This window comes from Dipodomys ordii, unplaced genomic scaffold (genome assembly GCF_000151885.1).
Source record: "Dipodomys ordii isolate 6190 unplaced genomic scaffold, Dord_2.0 Scaffold66, whole genome shotgun sequence".
NCBI lineage: Eukaryota > Metazoa > Chordata > Mammalia > Rodentia > Heteromyidae > Dipodomys > Dipodomys ordii.
Window position 1 is genome coordinate 2,961,287 of NW_012267282.1, and position 16,079 is coordinate 2,977,365.

At 51.0% G+C, this 16,079-nt stretch overlaps 1 protein-coding gene across 1 annotated transcript in view; it reads right to left on the reverse strand.

The window, feature by feature from the left end:
* Positions 1–16,079, reverse strand: part of Dnah10 (dynein, axonemal, heavy chain 10) — a 75,237-nt gene that overhangs the window by 44,641 nt on the left and 14,517 nt on the right. Inside the window, exons 11-24 of the mRNA XM_013023048.1 lie at positions 15,580–15,726; positions 13,926–14,092; positions 12,740–12,891; positions 11,505–11,669; positions 10,267–10,474; positions 9,671–9,827; positions 8,019–8,495; positions 7,704–7,862; positions 6,654–6,770; positions 6,469–6,571; positions 5,384–5,562; positions 3,480–3,691; positions 2,778–2,931; positions 946–1,179 (exon numbers count right to left, since the gene is read on the reverse strand). Of these exons, the coding sequence (XP_012878502.1) occupies positions 946–1,179; positions 2,778–2,931; positions 3,480–3,691; positions 5,384–5,562; positions 6,469–6,571; positions 6,654–6,770; positions 7,704–7,862; positions 8,019–8,495; positions 9,671–9,827; positions 10,267–10,474; positions 11,505–11,669; positions 12,740–12,891; positions 13,926–14,092; positions 15,580–15,726 (2,631 nt within the window). The remainder of the gene's footprint in view (positions 1–945; positions 1,180–2,777; positions 2,932–3,479; positions 3,692–5,383; positions 5,563–6,468; positions 6,572–6,653; positions 6,771–7,703; positions 7,863–8,018; positions 8,496–9,670; positions 9,828–10,266; positions 10,475–11,504; positions 11,670–12,739; positions 12,892–13,925; positions 14,093–15,579; positions 15,727–16,079) is intronic.

The window sequence follows — 16,079 nt, forward strand, 5'->3', positions numbered from 1 at the left end:
TAGCAGGTTGGAGTCTACTTAGGTAGACAGTGAAGGGGGTGAGGCCTGGCCACCTTCCCACGACAGGCTGTTTCTCTGGGCCTCCTTTACTGGCACCTAGCTGTGACCCCAAACCCAGCACTATGGGGGAAGAGCACAGACATGTGACTTTCAGTAGGGTACATTGTAAAGGGAAGTGGATCCTACAAGAATGCCACAGGGCTCCGGGTCAGCACCCACTGTGGTTGGGACAGTCTGACGTCATATTCCCTGCAGGAGAACGGGGACTGCGCTATAGGAATTCTTGAGAAAGCACAGGGAAGCAAGTCAGCATCCACAACCAGGCCCAGAAGACTTTGACTCCCTGCTAGCTGGGGATGGCTGGAAAACCTGTACTGTGGAGACAGGCCCAAAACTAAGCAAAATGCGCCTGGGCTGTCCTTGAGACCTGGACTCACAAAGCCACCCAGGAGGAGCCACCAGAGCCCCTGATGGAGATTGGCGGCCTTGCATAGGCCAGGCCAGGCAGAGAGATGGCAGCAGTAGACGGCACCGTGAAGCACGCACGGGAGGAGGGGGGATATCTCCACGTGAGAGGCACTAGAAGAAAATCAACCACACAGAGAGAAACCCACCTGCAAGGGCCAGCGGGCAGACTCTGAAAAGAAGGAATGATCCCCAAAGAGAGCTTTGAAATCACTGTGTCTACAGCTGCCCAGGAGACAGCGACATTAACCCACGCCCACACAAGAGCAGGACGGCAGTAGAGAAGAACAGGACATGTTCACACACACACACACACACACAAAACCAGGTATCTTAGAAATGAAAACACATCAAACACATCAACTAAAACACTCAAATCAACTCCTCAACCATGCACTACTCCCCCAAAAGAAATCAAGCCAAATGGACAGAAAGGAAGGACGCCGCTCTGAGCACGCGTCCGCAGCACCGCCCTCTCACCTCGATGACCTCCCCTATGAGCGACAGTGTCTTCTCCCACTTGTGAACAGTCTGCAGGAAGGGCCCCACAAATCTGCTCCCTGAGATGCTCTGCAGGTTGACAGTGTTGTCGTCAAGGCTCTGGATGATTTCATCCACTGAACCCAAGATGTAGCCACGCTCCTGCACCCCCTTGTAATATTTGACCACGGTGAACTTCATGTTCTCCCACGTGTCTAGGATCTCCTTCACCGCCTGCTCAGGAACGAGAAAACCTGCATTTGTGCCCAACACTGGAGAAAGAGTCCAAGCCAGCACCCAGCTCCCCCCAGAGTCCCAGCTCTGAGGGGATAAAAGTCATCTGTTAGCCAGCCAGGCCAAGTGGGGTACAGGCCAGGTGCTGGCATCTATCCTGCGTTCATGCCACTATCAAACAACCATCATCGATGTGCATACGTGTATGTGCACACGTGTGTCTGTGCACATTCTGTGTAAGCCCGTGTGTTTATAATGCACTCATGAGAGTATTACATGTGTGAAATCATGATTGCAGGTGTGCACAGATGTATGCATGTATATTCATGCATTAAAATTTTGTGTGTGTGTGTGCCATTCCTGGGGCTTGAACTCAGGTCCTAGGCACTGTCCCTAAGCTGTTGTGCTCAAGGCTGGGGCTCTACTACTTTAGCCACAGCTCTACTCCTAGCTATTTTTAGTGATTAATTGGAGATAAGAGTCTCACAGGCTTTCCTGCCTGGAATTTGAACTACAATCCTCAGATCTCAGCCTGTTCAGTAGCTAGGATTACAGGCATGAGCCACAAAGCTCGACTTATTTTATTTTTTTGTCGGTCAGGGGACCTGAACTCTGGATCTGGGCACTGTCCCTCAGCTCTTCAGCTCAAGGCGAGTGCTCTACCACTTGAGCCACAGCGCCACTTCCGGCTTTTTCTGCTTATGTGGTGCTGAGGAATCGAACCCAGGGCCTCATGCATGTGAGGCAAGCGCTCTCCCACTGAGCCGCCTTCCCAGCACCTTATTTTATTTTTGAGTGAGCATATATTTGTGATGTGAGAAAGTTTCATTTTATATTTTCCACATACGCAACTCCGATCACTCTCCTTGAATTTTTAAGTAAGGAAAGATAGTCAGTAAGATGTTAGCAACTAAGGGGCAAGATCATCAGTGGTTCCTCCTTTTTAATTTTCTTTTACCCATTACTTCTATAATAAGCAGAAAGTGAAACTATAACTAGGAACGATACAAAAGTTAACTGAAACAGAAGTTCAATTTCTAAAACAAATTGTTTTTCATAGCCAGGCACCGGTGGCTCACACCTAGTAGCTAGTAATCCTAGCCACTCAGGAGGCTGAGATCTGAGGATCACTGTTCAAAGCCAGCCCGGGCAGGAAAGTCCGTGAGACTCTTATCTCCAATAAACCACTAGAAAAATGGAAGTGGCGCTGTGGCTCAAGTGGTAGAGCGCTCGACTTGAAGCTGAAGAGCTGAGGGACAGCCCCATGAACGACCAAAAAAAAAAAATGTTTTTCATTACCCAAACACAACAGATACCAGAGCAAGTGAATGGGCTTTCTCTTTCCATGAAAGGACAGGCCTTGCCTGGCATAGTAGTACACACCTGTAATCCTGACACTTTAGAGAAAGAGGCAGAAGGATGGTGAGCTCTTGACCAGACTAGGCTACAGAGCAAACTGTCTCAAGACACCAAGGGCCAGGGGTGTAGCTCGGTGGTTGGGTCCTGGGCTCCATCTCAGCCTGGAGAGGGGGGAAGTGCCCAGGGGGAGGGGAGAACCCAGAACCCAGCCTCTCCCCATGGAGTGGCGTGGGGCCTACCTTCTCGATGGCGACCTCCTTCACGGCAGCCGTGACAATCCCATTGAGGACATCAGAGTGCTTGTGCAGCTCCATGGCAAACATGTTCTCCAGAGTGAACGTCTCTGTCATCTCAAAGAAGACGCCCGTCTTCTCCATGAGCTCCTTCCAGTGTCTGAGGGGCGCACAGGGTGGAGAATGCTGGGCCACAGGCACCCCATCACCCAACCCACTGCAGACCCCACCGCCCAACCCGACCCACTGCCCGACCCGACCCACCGCCCAACCCGTCCCACCACAGAACCCACCGCCCGACCCGACCCACCACCCGACCCGACCCACCGCAGACCCCTCCGCCCGACCCGACTCACCGCAGACCCCACCGCCCGACCCGACCCACCGCAGACCCCACCACCTGACTCTGACTCCCTCATCATCCCAGGACCAACCTGGCCATAGACACAATCTCTATGGCAAACTACTCATGGTAGAACTGGAAAATATAGGCTGTGCCTGCCACCTTGTCTGGGAGTTATGGGGCTCCCACTGCCACTCGAGCTGCGTCTCCAGCCCCAGGCCTTTCCCCAGTTCCAGCCTGGGCCATGCTCTACCTACTTATGCCTCCTGCATATCTGGTGTTAGCATTCCCTCAGTCTCAGCTCCTCAGCTCCCACCACTCTTGCACATGCCCATGGTCAGCCAAGAAACCTGAGCAAACCAAACCTGTCTCTCAGTGCCTCGTGCTTCAGGTCAAGGAGTAAGGGGATGGACTCTTTGAACGCCTTCATCCTGGCTTCCAGGTGGAAGGCCACAGACAGGCTGCGCACGGGCCGCGGCAGCTTGCGGAGGGTCTTCAAGAAGCCGTCGATCCCATCCTGGAGGAACTGCACGTTCAGGTTGGCCCACAGCGTCTGGGACCATTCTTCCTTTGCAGCCTGCAAAGGTGCAAAATGTGGGTCCGAGCTCGGTGTGGTCGCTCACACTTGTGATCCTAGCTGCTCAGGAGCAGTGGATCTGAGGAGCGAAGAAGTTCAAAGCCAGCCCAAGCAGGAAAGTCCATCAGACTCTTATCTCCAATTAACCACCAAAAAGCCAGGTAGAGCTGTGGCTCAAATGGCAGAGCACCAGTGAAAAAGCTAAGGGACATAGCCCAGTCTCTGAATTCAAGTCCCAGGACCAGCACAAACAGCTACACGTGATACTACATGGTTAGAATGAAGAAAAGACTTTCTGGGATGAGGGCATAATTCAGCAGTAAGGCAGGTACCTAGCAAACACAAAGTCCTGAGTTCAAACCCCACTACAGAAAAGAGAGATGAGAGAGACATTCTATGTTCTAATTTCCTCAGATTGCATATTAAAAAGTTCTTCCTTACATCACATTACGTAACTTCTTTACACTATTAGCCTCTAACTACCTGGGCAACATAAGTTGATCCTGTCTCAAACAGTTTGGGATTTTTAAGTGAACTCTGGGAGTCACTGCCTCCCTTCCACAAAAATCTGGCATGGCCCAGAGGAGGCAGTCCTGGGGATTAAGGTCCCGCCTTGGGGTCTGCCTGCTGTGCCCCTCTGTCCCCGCCCCAGCACCTCTGCTTCCCCAGGGGCTAAGATGGCCAGAGACCATGGTCCACAGAAGGCTCCCTAAAACTCAGCCCCACACCGCGCTACCAGTGACCCCAATTCCTACGGCCATCCTAGGACACCAGCTCTCACCACCTCTGCCCACCCCTCTGCTGTGTGGGCGAACAGGTGGTTCACCCTTCCTCCTGCAAGCAGCTCTGATGAAACTGTCTGTCCCCAAGGTGAGGTCACTTCTTGACTCTGCCAGAAAGGGTTCCTCCCCTCCCCTCCACTCTGCTACCCTCAGCAACCAGGGCTCTGTCCTAGAAGGAAGAGGAATTTCTTTTTCTTTCTTTCCTTCTTTCTCCTTTCTTTCCTTCTTTCTTCTTTCTTTCTTTCTTTCTTTCTTTTCTTTCTTTTTGGTTGGTCATGGGGCTTGAACTCTGGGCCTGAGCGCTGTCCCTCAGCTCTTCAGCTCAAGGCTAGTGCTCTACCACTTGAGCCACAGTGCCACTATCAGTTTTCTGGTGGTTTATTGGAGATAAGAGTTTCATGGACTTTCCTGCCCAGGCTGGCTTTGAACTGCGATCCTCAGTTCTCAGCCTCCTGAGTAGCTAGAATTACAGGCGTGAGCCACCGGCACCTGGCAGAATAGGAATTTCTATCTGGTAGAAATGCCTACCCAAAAATCATCATCCTGTCCCCCACCCTGTCTGCTTCTCACTTCCTTGATAAGAAAAGTCACAGGTAAAGCTGTCTAGACTAGAAATTTCTTTAAGGATTCCCTAGCTAATGAAGCTATACAGACTTAGCCCAGAAAAACCCAGCTTCAGTGCATGGGAACAGGCCCCAAAGTGCCATGAGACCCAGGCAGCAAAGTGTGATCTCTGGGGGACTTCCTGCCCAAATTATCTGGGGCAGGAGCAGGTCAGTGGATCCCGAGATTGGGGACAGGGCTGGGGGGGGCGGGGCGCAGTCAGGACATCAGTGACATTCAAGCTGCACCTGGAGCTATTACCAAAGACATGGGGTGCCTTCCTGGCCCTCTAGCCCGGAGCTCCCACCTTTAAGTCCCTGTAGATGTCGTAGATCAGCCGCAGGCCGCTCATCTCCTTCTGCACTTTCAGGAGCTCTGGGTACATCGTAATGGGGAGGTCAAAGAGCTTCTCAGCATTGGCCAGCTCCTGGCGGTTCTTCTCAAATTTCACCAGCTCTTTTTCAAAAGTGCCTAAAAGCTCGGCTCCTAAGAAATAACCACGAGTAAATATGGAATAAAGTCAATTTTGCAGTGTATAAATTAATTGAGAACTCAGGGATGATGTGCATAAATTGTCATTTCAGGGGCTGGGAAGGTGGCTCGGTGGTAGAGCGCTTGCCTTGCATGCATGAGGCCCTGGGTTTGATTCCTTAGCACCACATAAGCAGAAAAAAAAAGCCGGAAGTGGCTCTGTGGCTCAAGTGGTAGAGTGCTAGCCTTGAGCTGAAGAGCTTAGGGACAGCACCCGGGCCCAGAGTTCAGGCCCAACGACCAGACCCCCCCCCCCAAAAAAAAAATTGTCATTTCACCTGCATAACCCATGTTATTTATTTTTTAAAATTTTTTTGGGTCCTCTGAAACTGGGCCAAAGAATCTCTTCCTCCCTTTTCTCCCCCCTACCCCTACCCCAACCCTGTGTCTCTCAATTCTAGGCCTTGAACTCAAGGCCTCCTGCCACACACACAATCCAGATTACTTCAGTTATTTTTTCAATAGGTTATCATGCTTTTGTCCAGGCTGGCCTAGACTACAATCCTCCTAGTTACACTGCTGGATGATGGATTATAGGCATGAGCCACCACACAGTCCAGGATCTAAGTGCAAAGAATAAGTTCAAGGGACACAGAATGGCATGGCTACAGGTGAGCGCTGGCAGCTAGGTCTCCTGAGCTATAGCGGGGATCTTGGCAGCCCCACCCCCAGCTCTTTGCAACGTCCCTCAATATTCAATGTCTAGAACTAGTCCAGTTTTCCCTACCGGTATCTACTAAAGCCATCTGTGAGGAAAGTATTTGGGGGAGATTTATGGGTTTATAAGTTCTATTGCCTCCCACAAACTTCATAAGCAAAACGCACACTACAAGCTCAGAAACCTCACAATGGATGATTTACCTTTATCAAGGTCTTCGCCCACAGACCCAGGGCCTTCCTTGTAAAAGCGTTGAGCAAACGCCTCAAGCTGAGATCTGTAGTTCATGATTTCACCGCGAGTGATCTGCACAGAGCAAAGGACTCACTGAGAGGTGCTCACATTTGTCCCAGTAGCACTCGCCCTGAGTGGAAGACCGCGAAAGTACCTCGGTGAAAGTCCGCTTTATGCCTCCGAGCGCATGCTCCACATTCAGGGAGTCATTAAAAAGATTCAGCCACATGCTCTCGATCTTATCCACCAGCTCCTTCTCTGAGTTGGTAGGCTAATTGACAGGACAAATGAAGAAGGGGAGAACCAAAGACAACTCAGCAGCACTTTGGGATCGGATTTCAATATGGCCTCCTGGGGATTTTTGCTTGTACTTGAAATGTTAGCATTATGTTCTTACAGTTCAAATGAAGTCAGAGCAAGTTTGGTAGCACTTGCCTATAATCCCATACTTGGAAGGCTAAGGCAGGAGGATAGAGAATTTAAGGCTAGCATTAGCTATATATAGCAAGACTCTGTCTCAAAAACAAAAACAAACAAAAAAACAGCCAGGTATCAGTGGCTTACATCTGTAATTCTGGTTACTCAGTAGGCTAAGTAAGATCTGAGGATCCAGGTTTGAAACCAGTACAGGCAGAAAAGTCTGGTGAAGAATTAAAAAAGAAGGAAGAAAGAAAGAATAAAAAAGGAAGGAAGAAAGAAAGAAGGGAGGGAGGGAGGGAATCCAGGAGACTCACAGACCACATAGGAATGGAAAGATGGAGATTTAGCCAAAAAAAAAAAAAGTTCACTAAAGTCAACAAAAGGTAAAATTGAGAAGCTACACAGACAAAAGGAAATTGTTTCTTAAAGTGGAAATTCCAGGACTGTTACCATGCCTGAAATGAAGAGCTTCAGGAAAGGACCACCGTGGAAATGTCTAGCAACACACAACTGGAGTCTCAGAAGAGAATGAAGGAAGCTGTGTAATTACCAAAAACTAGACAAAAGGCATTGGCCTGCTAAATATTTTGTTGTTTGTTTGTTCCAGTACCAGGCCTTGAACTTAGGGCCCTTCAGTCTTGTTCAGCTTTTCCACTCATGGCTGGTGCTTTACTACTTGGGTCATGCCCCCAGTCTAGAGGTAACTAGAAATGGAGTCTCAGAGACCATGTTCCTGGGAAACCTTTCTGGAAGAATTGTGTCGTTAACAGGGGAGGGGACTTACATAGATCTTATATATCGCCATGGTCCGGTAGCGCTCCTGGACATCCTTGTACCTGAGTTCCATGATTAAAGATTTATTTCTAATTTCTGCAATTGTTGCAAGAACGAACTTGAGGTCTTCCAGAGTACTGGGGCTCTTTTTAAGGTTTTTGGCCAGTAGCTAGGGAAGACAGATTCAAAGGTCATAACTCAGGAGGGCTGAGGGCTGAGGTGGCACACGGGCTGTGCCAGGCCTCTAGGTGCTGGGACCTGGAGCCTTGTGCACCGGGCCGGCTCCCTGCCGCTGCCCCAGCCCCTGGAGAAGTGGGCCAGGCACCTCTATCTCCTCCTGGAGGCTGTAGAGCTCCTCCCTGGCCGAATCGTTGAGGAGCTTGCCCAGCGACGTGACCCAGGACTTGGCGTTGTCCTGCACGGTGTGTGCCAGGGGCCCCAGCTGCAGGCGGATGCAGTGCTCGTCCCTCAGGAGCGGGTGGCTTATCACATCCTGCGCCACCCGAGAGTAGAACTGCAGCTTCTGGTCGTAGGCTGAGCACGAAGGCTTCTTAGCGGCAAACTTCTCCATGACGATGGCCTTGTCCAGCTTCCACAGGGGCCGGTACCGCTTCCACCGCTGCAGGTACTTCATGAGGTTGATCAGCAGCCTGTGGATGTTCTGGGGGATCATGACGGCCTGGTCGATGATCTGAGGGTTCTGGGAAATCTCCTGGTAGAAGCTCACGATCACCACTTCCTCCTCTTCCCCCTTTTGTGGGGGACACTCGATGCAGCTGCCGTTCATCCACCGCACAAAATGCTGGCAAGACGAGAACAGGGCCAACAGTGTCTTAGGGCAGAGTGGTGTCTGGCTGGTGGGGAAGTGTGGTGGGGTCTGGCTAGTGGGGAGTTTAGGTTCGCCTGTCTGGAGACAGGATTTTGCTGGGAGCCCCGGAGTCTAACACAGGCAGGAGCTGAGATGAGGAAGGCGGGCAGGGCGGGGCCACGGAGGACCTCACCGCCACACTCACTGGAAAGGCGTGTTTGTGTGATCATGGCACCCTAGAGGCTGAGGCAGAGGATCTTGAGTTTGGTAATCCACAGCTTGGATTACCTGGTAAGGACCTGTCCTAAACAGAACAGCCAGGTGTGGTGGCTCAAGCCTGTAATCCCAGCTACTTGGGAAGCAGAGATTATGGAATTAAGGTTCCAGACCAGTCTGGGCAAAAAATGAAGTGTGTGAGACTTGATCTCCTCTGGTGGCTGTGCACTGTGACATGAGCCAGCTGCACCAGCTCCAGGGGGAGCACAGGGCTGAGGGCATGGAGAGAGATCCTACCTCAAAAACAACCAGTGCAAAAAGGGTCTAGGGGAGTGGTCCAAATGGCAGGACCCCTGTCTAGCCACCACAGGCCTTGATATCAAACCTCCAGACAGCAAAAATAGTCATAAAATAAATAGGCACTGAGAGGTTTTCATACAAAAGAGAATCTGAATGCCTCTGGTAGGAAATGGATTCTAGAAGCCTCTAAAAGCTTCCTGGTGAGTTGGGGTGAGCATGGTGAGGTGGGGGGGTACTGTGGCTGGGCTGAGGTATTGGGGAGGTGCAGGGGGAACGAGGCAGAGGGCCAAGGGCGGGGCTGGGGTCTGTGGCTCTGTCGCAGGCTGGCATTACTGTCGCTCCCTGGCACAGGGCAGTGGCCTGGTGAGGAGTCAGGTTACTGTTTGGAGACACTGAAGCCATGACCCAAGGGAGGCAGCGTAAGAGCATGAGACCCACGTGGGGTTGAAGGAGTGCTGAGGGCTGGAGACAGACATGCGCGGGTTACCTCCCCACCACGGCTGGCCTCAGCAGGGATGTGAAGGAGGAGTGGAGCGAGCGGGGAGCCGGGGTGAGGCTTGGGGACTGGACACCCCACATCAGGGTTTTCAGAGGAGCTGAGCCCATGTCCTCCGCATCCTGAGTGTGGCCTGAAGCGGCCTGCGCGCCCTCACCTTGGTCACCTCCACACAGCTGCGCGTGCAGTGGACGCTCATCTTGTCAATCTCGCTGGCATTGGGGTGCAGAATGATCTCGGGAGCCGTCAGGATGGTCTCCGCTTGGAACAGAGGGGTGTGTCCGAGGACCTGGCAGTTGAAGGACTGGAGATTCCTGACCCAGAGCAACGATGCACCAGTCACCCAGAGTGGACATGCCATGCCATGCCATGCCACACTCTCACAGGACACGAGATGACCAGTGTCCCCTTCCCCCCAAGTCCCGATCCCCGGTGCGTGGCTGCCCAGGGAGTCGAGACCCGCAGCTGGGGAGTAAGAGCCGGGATCCGACAGCCGTTCTGCAAGGCTGGGGAAGTGAGCGCTGTACCTGGCCTCGCGCTCCCTCCTGGAATCCAGCTCCTCATCCCATCTCCCCCACACCACCACAGCCATGGCCAGGGTGTGCGTTTGGTTTGGGTTTTGAGATAGAGTCCTGTGTAGCCCGGGCTGGCCTGGAACTGGTGACTCTGCTTCATCCATTGCCTGAGGGCTAAGATGACAGACGTGTGTGCACACACATGTAGGGGCGGGGGCGCGAGTGCGCACATGCTTACTTGAGGATGAGCTTCGTGAGGACATCGTAGATCTTGCCCTCCCAGTACTCATAGTAGGGCGCTAGCTTGGACGCCCTGCCCGTGTTGGTGTGGATGACCAGGCCTTCCACCTTGGTGAGCAGAGGCCCGATGGCCAGATACCACCTGACCATGTGCTCCACATCTTTGGCCCTTTCCCGCTCAATGTGCTCGAAGAACTCCTTCACGCCTGTGGAGGAGCCCCCAGTCACCGCCTGCTACCACCACCCACAAGGGCTCCACAGAACAAGTGAGGAAAAGCAGGGGGCGCCTCCCAGGCTGACCGGCAGTGGAGAATGGCCAGTACCAACAGGACCAGCCTGGATGAGACCCATGGCCATGGCGGGGGGGGGGGTCCACACACTGGGCGCCCTTGGCCTTGGCTGTCCTATTTGTCTTTCAAATATCTCATGTGGACCAGTGAATGTGAGCAGGGAAGGCCTTGGCTTATGGGCTGGGACGTGGTTCCACAGTAAAGCGCCCGCCTCACCAACTCAAGGCCCTGAGTTCAAACCCCAGCACAGCCAACAACAACAAAAAGTAACTTAGGGGCTGGGAAGGTGGCTCAGTGGTAGAGCGCTTGCCTTGCATGCATGAGGCCCTGGGTTCAATTTCTCAGCACCACATAAGCAAAAAGTAAAAGCTGGTGCTATGGCTCAAGTGGTAGAGCACTAGCCTTGAGCTGAAGAGCTGAGGAACAGTGCCCAGGCCCAGAGTTCAGGCCCCATGACCGCCAAAAAAAAAAAAGTAACTTGGGTTCCTATACAAAGTATGGACAAAACCTGACCTTCACAAAGTCCAGACATGCAGGGAAAATACCAAGGACACATGAGGCCCTGAGTTCAAACTCCAACACCAAAAATACTAAGAAGGATCTGTAAGTTCACTTCAACTATACAGAAAACACGGCAAAACTGGGGGCTGTACTCACTGTCCTTTCATGTAAATGAGATCACTGGGAATGAATTAGTACATTCACAGACTATATATGCAACATGAAATTAAGTCTATGTGATGTCTGGCATATAATAATTATACCTATTTATGTGTATATTCGATATATTTATGTATATATTAGATATAAGCCTTGTCTGAGACTCTTTTCTTCCACAACTAGCTAGTTACTCTGCATGCATGTATTCTACACAGATTCTGTGTCTAAATGAGATCCTGATGGCATTTCCTATTATCCCCCACCCAGAGGAGCAGGCACCACGCACTGGGGAGCTCCTCCTCGCTCTTCGGCATGGGGTACTTGAAGAGATTTATGGCCTCGATCAGCATGAGCCGGGAAGAAATGTCTTCTGCATTCTTGTGAATCTGATGGACAAGAGACTCAAACTTCCCAATGGCCTGCTTGCACCGAGTTATGTAGTCAGCGATACCTTTGGAGAAACAGAAAGACATCAAGGGGCCAGCGGGCCCACCCCTCCCCCTGCTGTGACGGCAGCCAGGCACCTGCAGGCAGCCGCTCTGCGCCTCCCGCTAGCCTACAGCCCCCCGAGACTGCACCCCAATCAACCAGGGTCATTAAAAATGGCTCTCTTGTGTGTGCTTAGATGTGTGCAGATACGTGTATGAGTGTGTGTGATTTAAGGAGGAGACTGAGACTTGAGGCAGCAGGACTGTGAGGCCAGAGCCAGCCTGGCTGCACAGGGAGACTTTCTGAAATAAACAAAAGGAACTGAGCACTGGTGGCTCACACCCGAAATCCTAGCTGCTCAGAGGCTGAGATATGAGGATCACGGTTCACAGCCAGCCTGGGCAGACACATCAAGAGACTTTTATCTTCAATGAACCAGAAAAAAGCTAGCAAAAAGAAGCAAAGGTGAGGCTCAAGTGGTAGTAATCCAACCTTGAGCAAAAAAGCTGAGCAAGAGGACAAGGCCCTAAATTCAAGTCCCATTCAGTACCAGCACAGAAGAAAGAAAGAAAGAAAGAAAGAAAGAAAGAAAGAAAGGAAGGAAGGAAGGAAGGAAGGAAGGAAGAGAAAGAGAGAGAGAGGAAGGAAGGAAGGAAGGAAAAGAAGAGAGTAGAGGGGAAGGGAGCGAAGGGGAGGAGAGTGGAGAAGAAAGGAGGGTGGAAGAAGGGAGGATGGCTCAGCTACTCTAGAAAACAGTACACTTTCTAACCTATTAAACATGCAGCTGCCATATGACTGAGCAGTTGAATGTTTGAGTGTTTAATCTCAGAAAAAAAAAGGCAACTTGTGTCCACACAGAACCCTGTCCACTGCACAGCAGCTACCCAACATCAAAATAATCTAAGTGCCCTGCAAAAGTCAATAGTACCGTGTGGAACACTACCCAACAAGGAAAAGGACACACAACTGCATGCAGTAACTGGACGAGTCTTCAGAGAATTAGGCTGAGCAGAAAAGTCACAGCCCACCAGATTCCATACATGCTATTCCATTTATATCAAGTGTGGAAGTGGTGGGCAGGGGCTTTGGTACCTAGTGAGTTCCAGTTGAGCCTCTTGTGTCCAGAGCGAAACACGCGGATGAGCTCCTGGGAGTGATCAGCCAGGAGGAGCATCTCGGCGTCATTCAGCGTGCCAATGAGCATGTGGTAGTGGTCCAGCATGCGCTGTATCCCATCCGTGTACCTGCATCATGCCCCAGGCTTAACAACTGCAGCTAGCCAGCACTGGTGGCTCATGCCTGTAATCTCAGCCAGTTAGGAGGAGGCTGAGATCTGAGGACCGCACTTAAAGCCAGCCTGGGCAGGAAAGTCCTTGAGATTCTTATCTCCAATGAGCCACCAAAAAGCCAGAAGTGGAGCCATGGCTTATGTGGTAGAGCATTAGTTTTGAGTACCATAGCTCAGGGACGGTGCCCAGGCCCTGAGTTCAAGCCCCAGGATCAGCACAATTAACCAATGAACTACATTCAAAGGCCACAGTCAAACTCAAAGCCATGAGTTCAAATTCTAGTACTGTCAAAAATAATTGAATTGATCTGCAGAGCTGAGTGTGGCTCAGTGGAGGAGTGCGGGCCTGGCGTGCCCACGGCCTGCCCCACTCCCGCCCACTGCAAAAGGAAATGGCATTTCAACAGTAATTAATGTCACTGTTCTTTTGAAATACTTAAGTTTTAATTTCTGAAGTGCTCAGGATTGGGAGGTAGAATGCCCACAATGAATGCTTTGAGGGAGGGATTGGCCTTCAATTATTTTTGTGTGTATTTGTGTCTGTCTGTGTGTGTGCGCACACATGTGCATGTGTGTGCATGTACGCGAGCACACATACGCATGAGCACCAGTACTGAGGCTTGAACTCAGGGCCTGGGAGCTATTCCTTAGCTTTTTCTCTCAAGTCTGGCACTCTACCCTTGAACCACAGCTCAACTTCTGGCTTTTTAGTGGTTCACTGGAGATAAGAGTCTCTTGGATTGTCTGCACGGACTGGCCTCAAACTGCGATCCTCAAATCTCAGCCTCCTCTGAGTAGCTAAGATTACAGGCATGAGCCACTAGTGCTTGACATCTTTGATCATTTTTAAGAGGTAGTTTAGGAGATGAATGTTCTAGACTGGGATCCTGGCTCAAATAGCACAGTGCTCACCTCGCAGGCATCAGGCCTGCGTTTTTATTCCGGGCACTGAGAAACCAAACAGAAACCTCCAAGGGGCACAGACTCTACCTGAGTAACTTGTCTTCCTGGAGCGCCACGTTGCGGGCCAGCTCGGGGATGCTGAAGCCCAGCTGCTCCATGTATTTGGTCTCATTGATGATCTCTTTGAGGGCAGGAGAGAAGTTGATGACAAACACAGCCCCCTTCTCTGTGCCCAGGCCCGAGGACTCCTCCGTCTGCAAAGAGCCAGTTCTGGGGTGAGGTGGTGATTCCAGTGACCCCAGCTCCCATGACCCTGAGTGACCCACAGACCGGAGCTGGCGGGAATACTGTTTGTTTGGGGAATGGTTTGTTTTCTTTTTAATACTTTTTTATTGTGAGAATACTGTACAGAGGGGTTACAGTTACAGGAGCAAGGTAATGAGTAAATTTCCTATAGAGCATTGTTACCCCCTCCTTTGTTTTTCCTCTACCATCCCTTCCTTCCCACCTTCACAGCTACACTACCCACCCCCCCCACCGGCCTAAATTGTAAGCTTTGTTTTTCAATATAGTGTTTTGTGCATCTCGTTGTTACAATGGGTCAACCTGTATCCCTATTTAAGCATTTTGTTTTTTTCCCGTGGAATGGGGTTTTCAAGGAGTTTGATTTAGTCAGCAAACTGGGTGATTTCACATAAAATTCCAGGATCTGGCTCCCATCAAGAACTGGGGACTCTGACTATGTCTAGGGTAGGCTGGGGCTGGGCTGGCTCCTTGTGGGGGGGCCGCAGCCCAGGCCCCTGTCCTCCCATCGGCTCTCTCCCTCCACTTGGCTCCCCCCTTTGCTAGAATTTCAAGAACCAAAGACTTAACATTGCCCAGTCCCATCTCCTTTCCCTAACAGCTAGTACTGAATTATTGAGTGCCTACTGCATGCAGAGAGCCTGGTGCTGAGAGAAGGATGGGTTGCATGAAGGATGCTGCTGGATGCTGCTAATGGCATCCGCTCCACCCATTTCTAAACAGGGAAACTGAGACTCAGAGCTAGGCTTCTTGCTCATACTCAATGGGCCATTTCCTACCCATGGCAGGCATTGTGCTGACTTACTCCCTTTCCTTCCAACCTCACCAAACTCCACAGGGTCTATCTCAAGAGAATGCCACACATAGGCACAATGGTTCTCCCTTGGGAGGTAGAAATCAGAGGATCATGATGGGAGGCCAGCCCAGGTAAAAAGTTCTTAAGACTCCATCTCAACAGCTGAGTGTGGTATCACACACCTGCATCCAAGCTAAAAAGGAGGGTCATGTCCAAGCTGGCCCAGGCAAAGAAAGAGAGAAAGAAAGAGAGGGAGATAGAGAGAAAGAAAGAAAGAAAGAGAGAAAGAAAGAAAGGAAAAAGAGATAGATAGAAGGAAAGAAAGAAAGAAGGAAGGAAGGAAGGAAAGAAAGAAAGAAGGAAGGAAGGAAAGAAAGAAAGAAAGAAGGAAAGGGGGGAGGGGGGAGGCTGGGAAGGGATGTGAAGGGTAAACAAAGGAGGAGGCTGAAATGCTTGGTAAGAAATGTATGCATTATCCTGCCCAGGTAATTGTAACCCCTCTGTACAGTATGTTCACAAATAAAATAAAATAAAAAGAAGGAAAGAAAGAAAACAAAAACCAAAAAGGGCTTTGGATGTGGCTCAAGCAGTAGAGCAGATGCCCAGAAGGCACAAGGCTCTGAGTTTAAACTCCAGTGCCACCAAAAGTAAGGGACAGCCGACCTTGGTGAGAAGGCTCTTCTTCATGAGACTCGGGAGGGTCTGCTCTGTGGCTTCCTTCCACTGCTCGTATTTCCGGTCTTCGTATTCCTTCATTGTTCTGCCCACCATCAGGTACTTCTGCTTCACCTATCATTCAAGGAACCATGCTAAGATTTAGCCCAGTGGTAGAGTATCCGCCTAGCAAGTGCAAAGCCCTGAGTTCAAACCCCAGTACCACAAGAGAGAGAGAGGAAGGGAGGAAGGGAGGGAGGGAGAGAGAAAGAGATGGAGGGAGGGAGGGAAAGGAAAGGAAGGAAGGAAAAGGAAGAGTGATCCAACCTTTGCTCTAGAGCATATAAAAGCCCTGGGCTGGAGGAGGGACAGAATTAAGAAGACAGGAGTAGCCGGGGCACTGGTGGCTCACGCCTGTAATCCTAGCTACTCAGGAGGCTGAGATCTGAGGATCGCGGTTCAAAGCCAGCCCGGGCAGGAAAAACCGT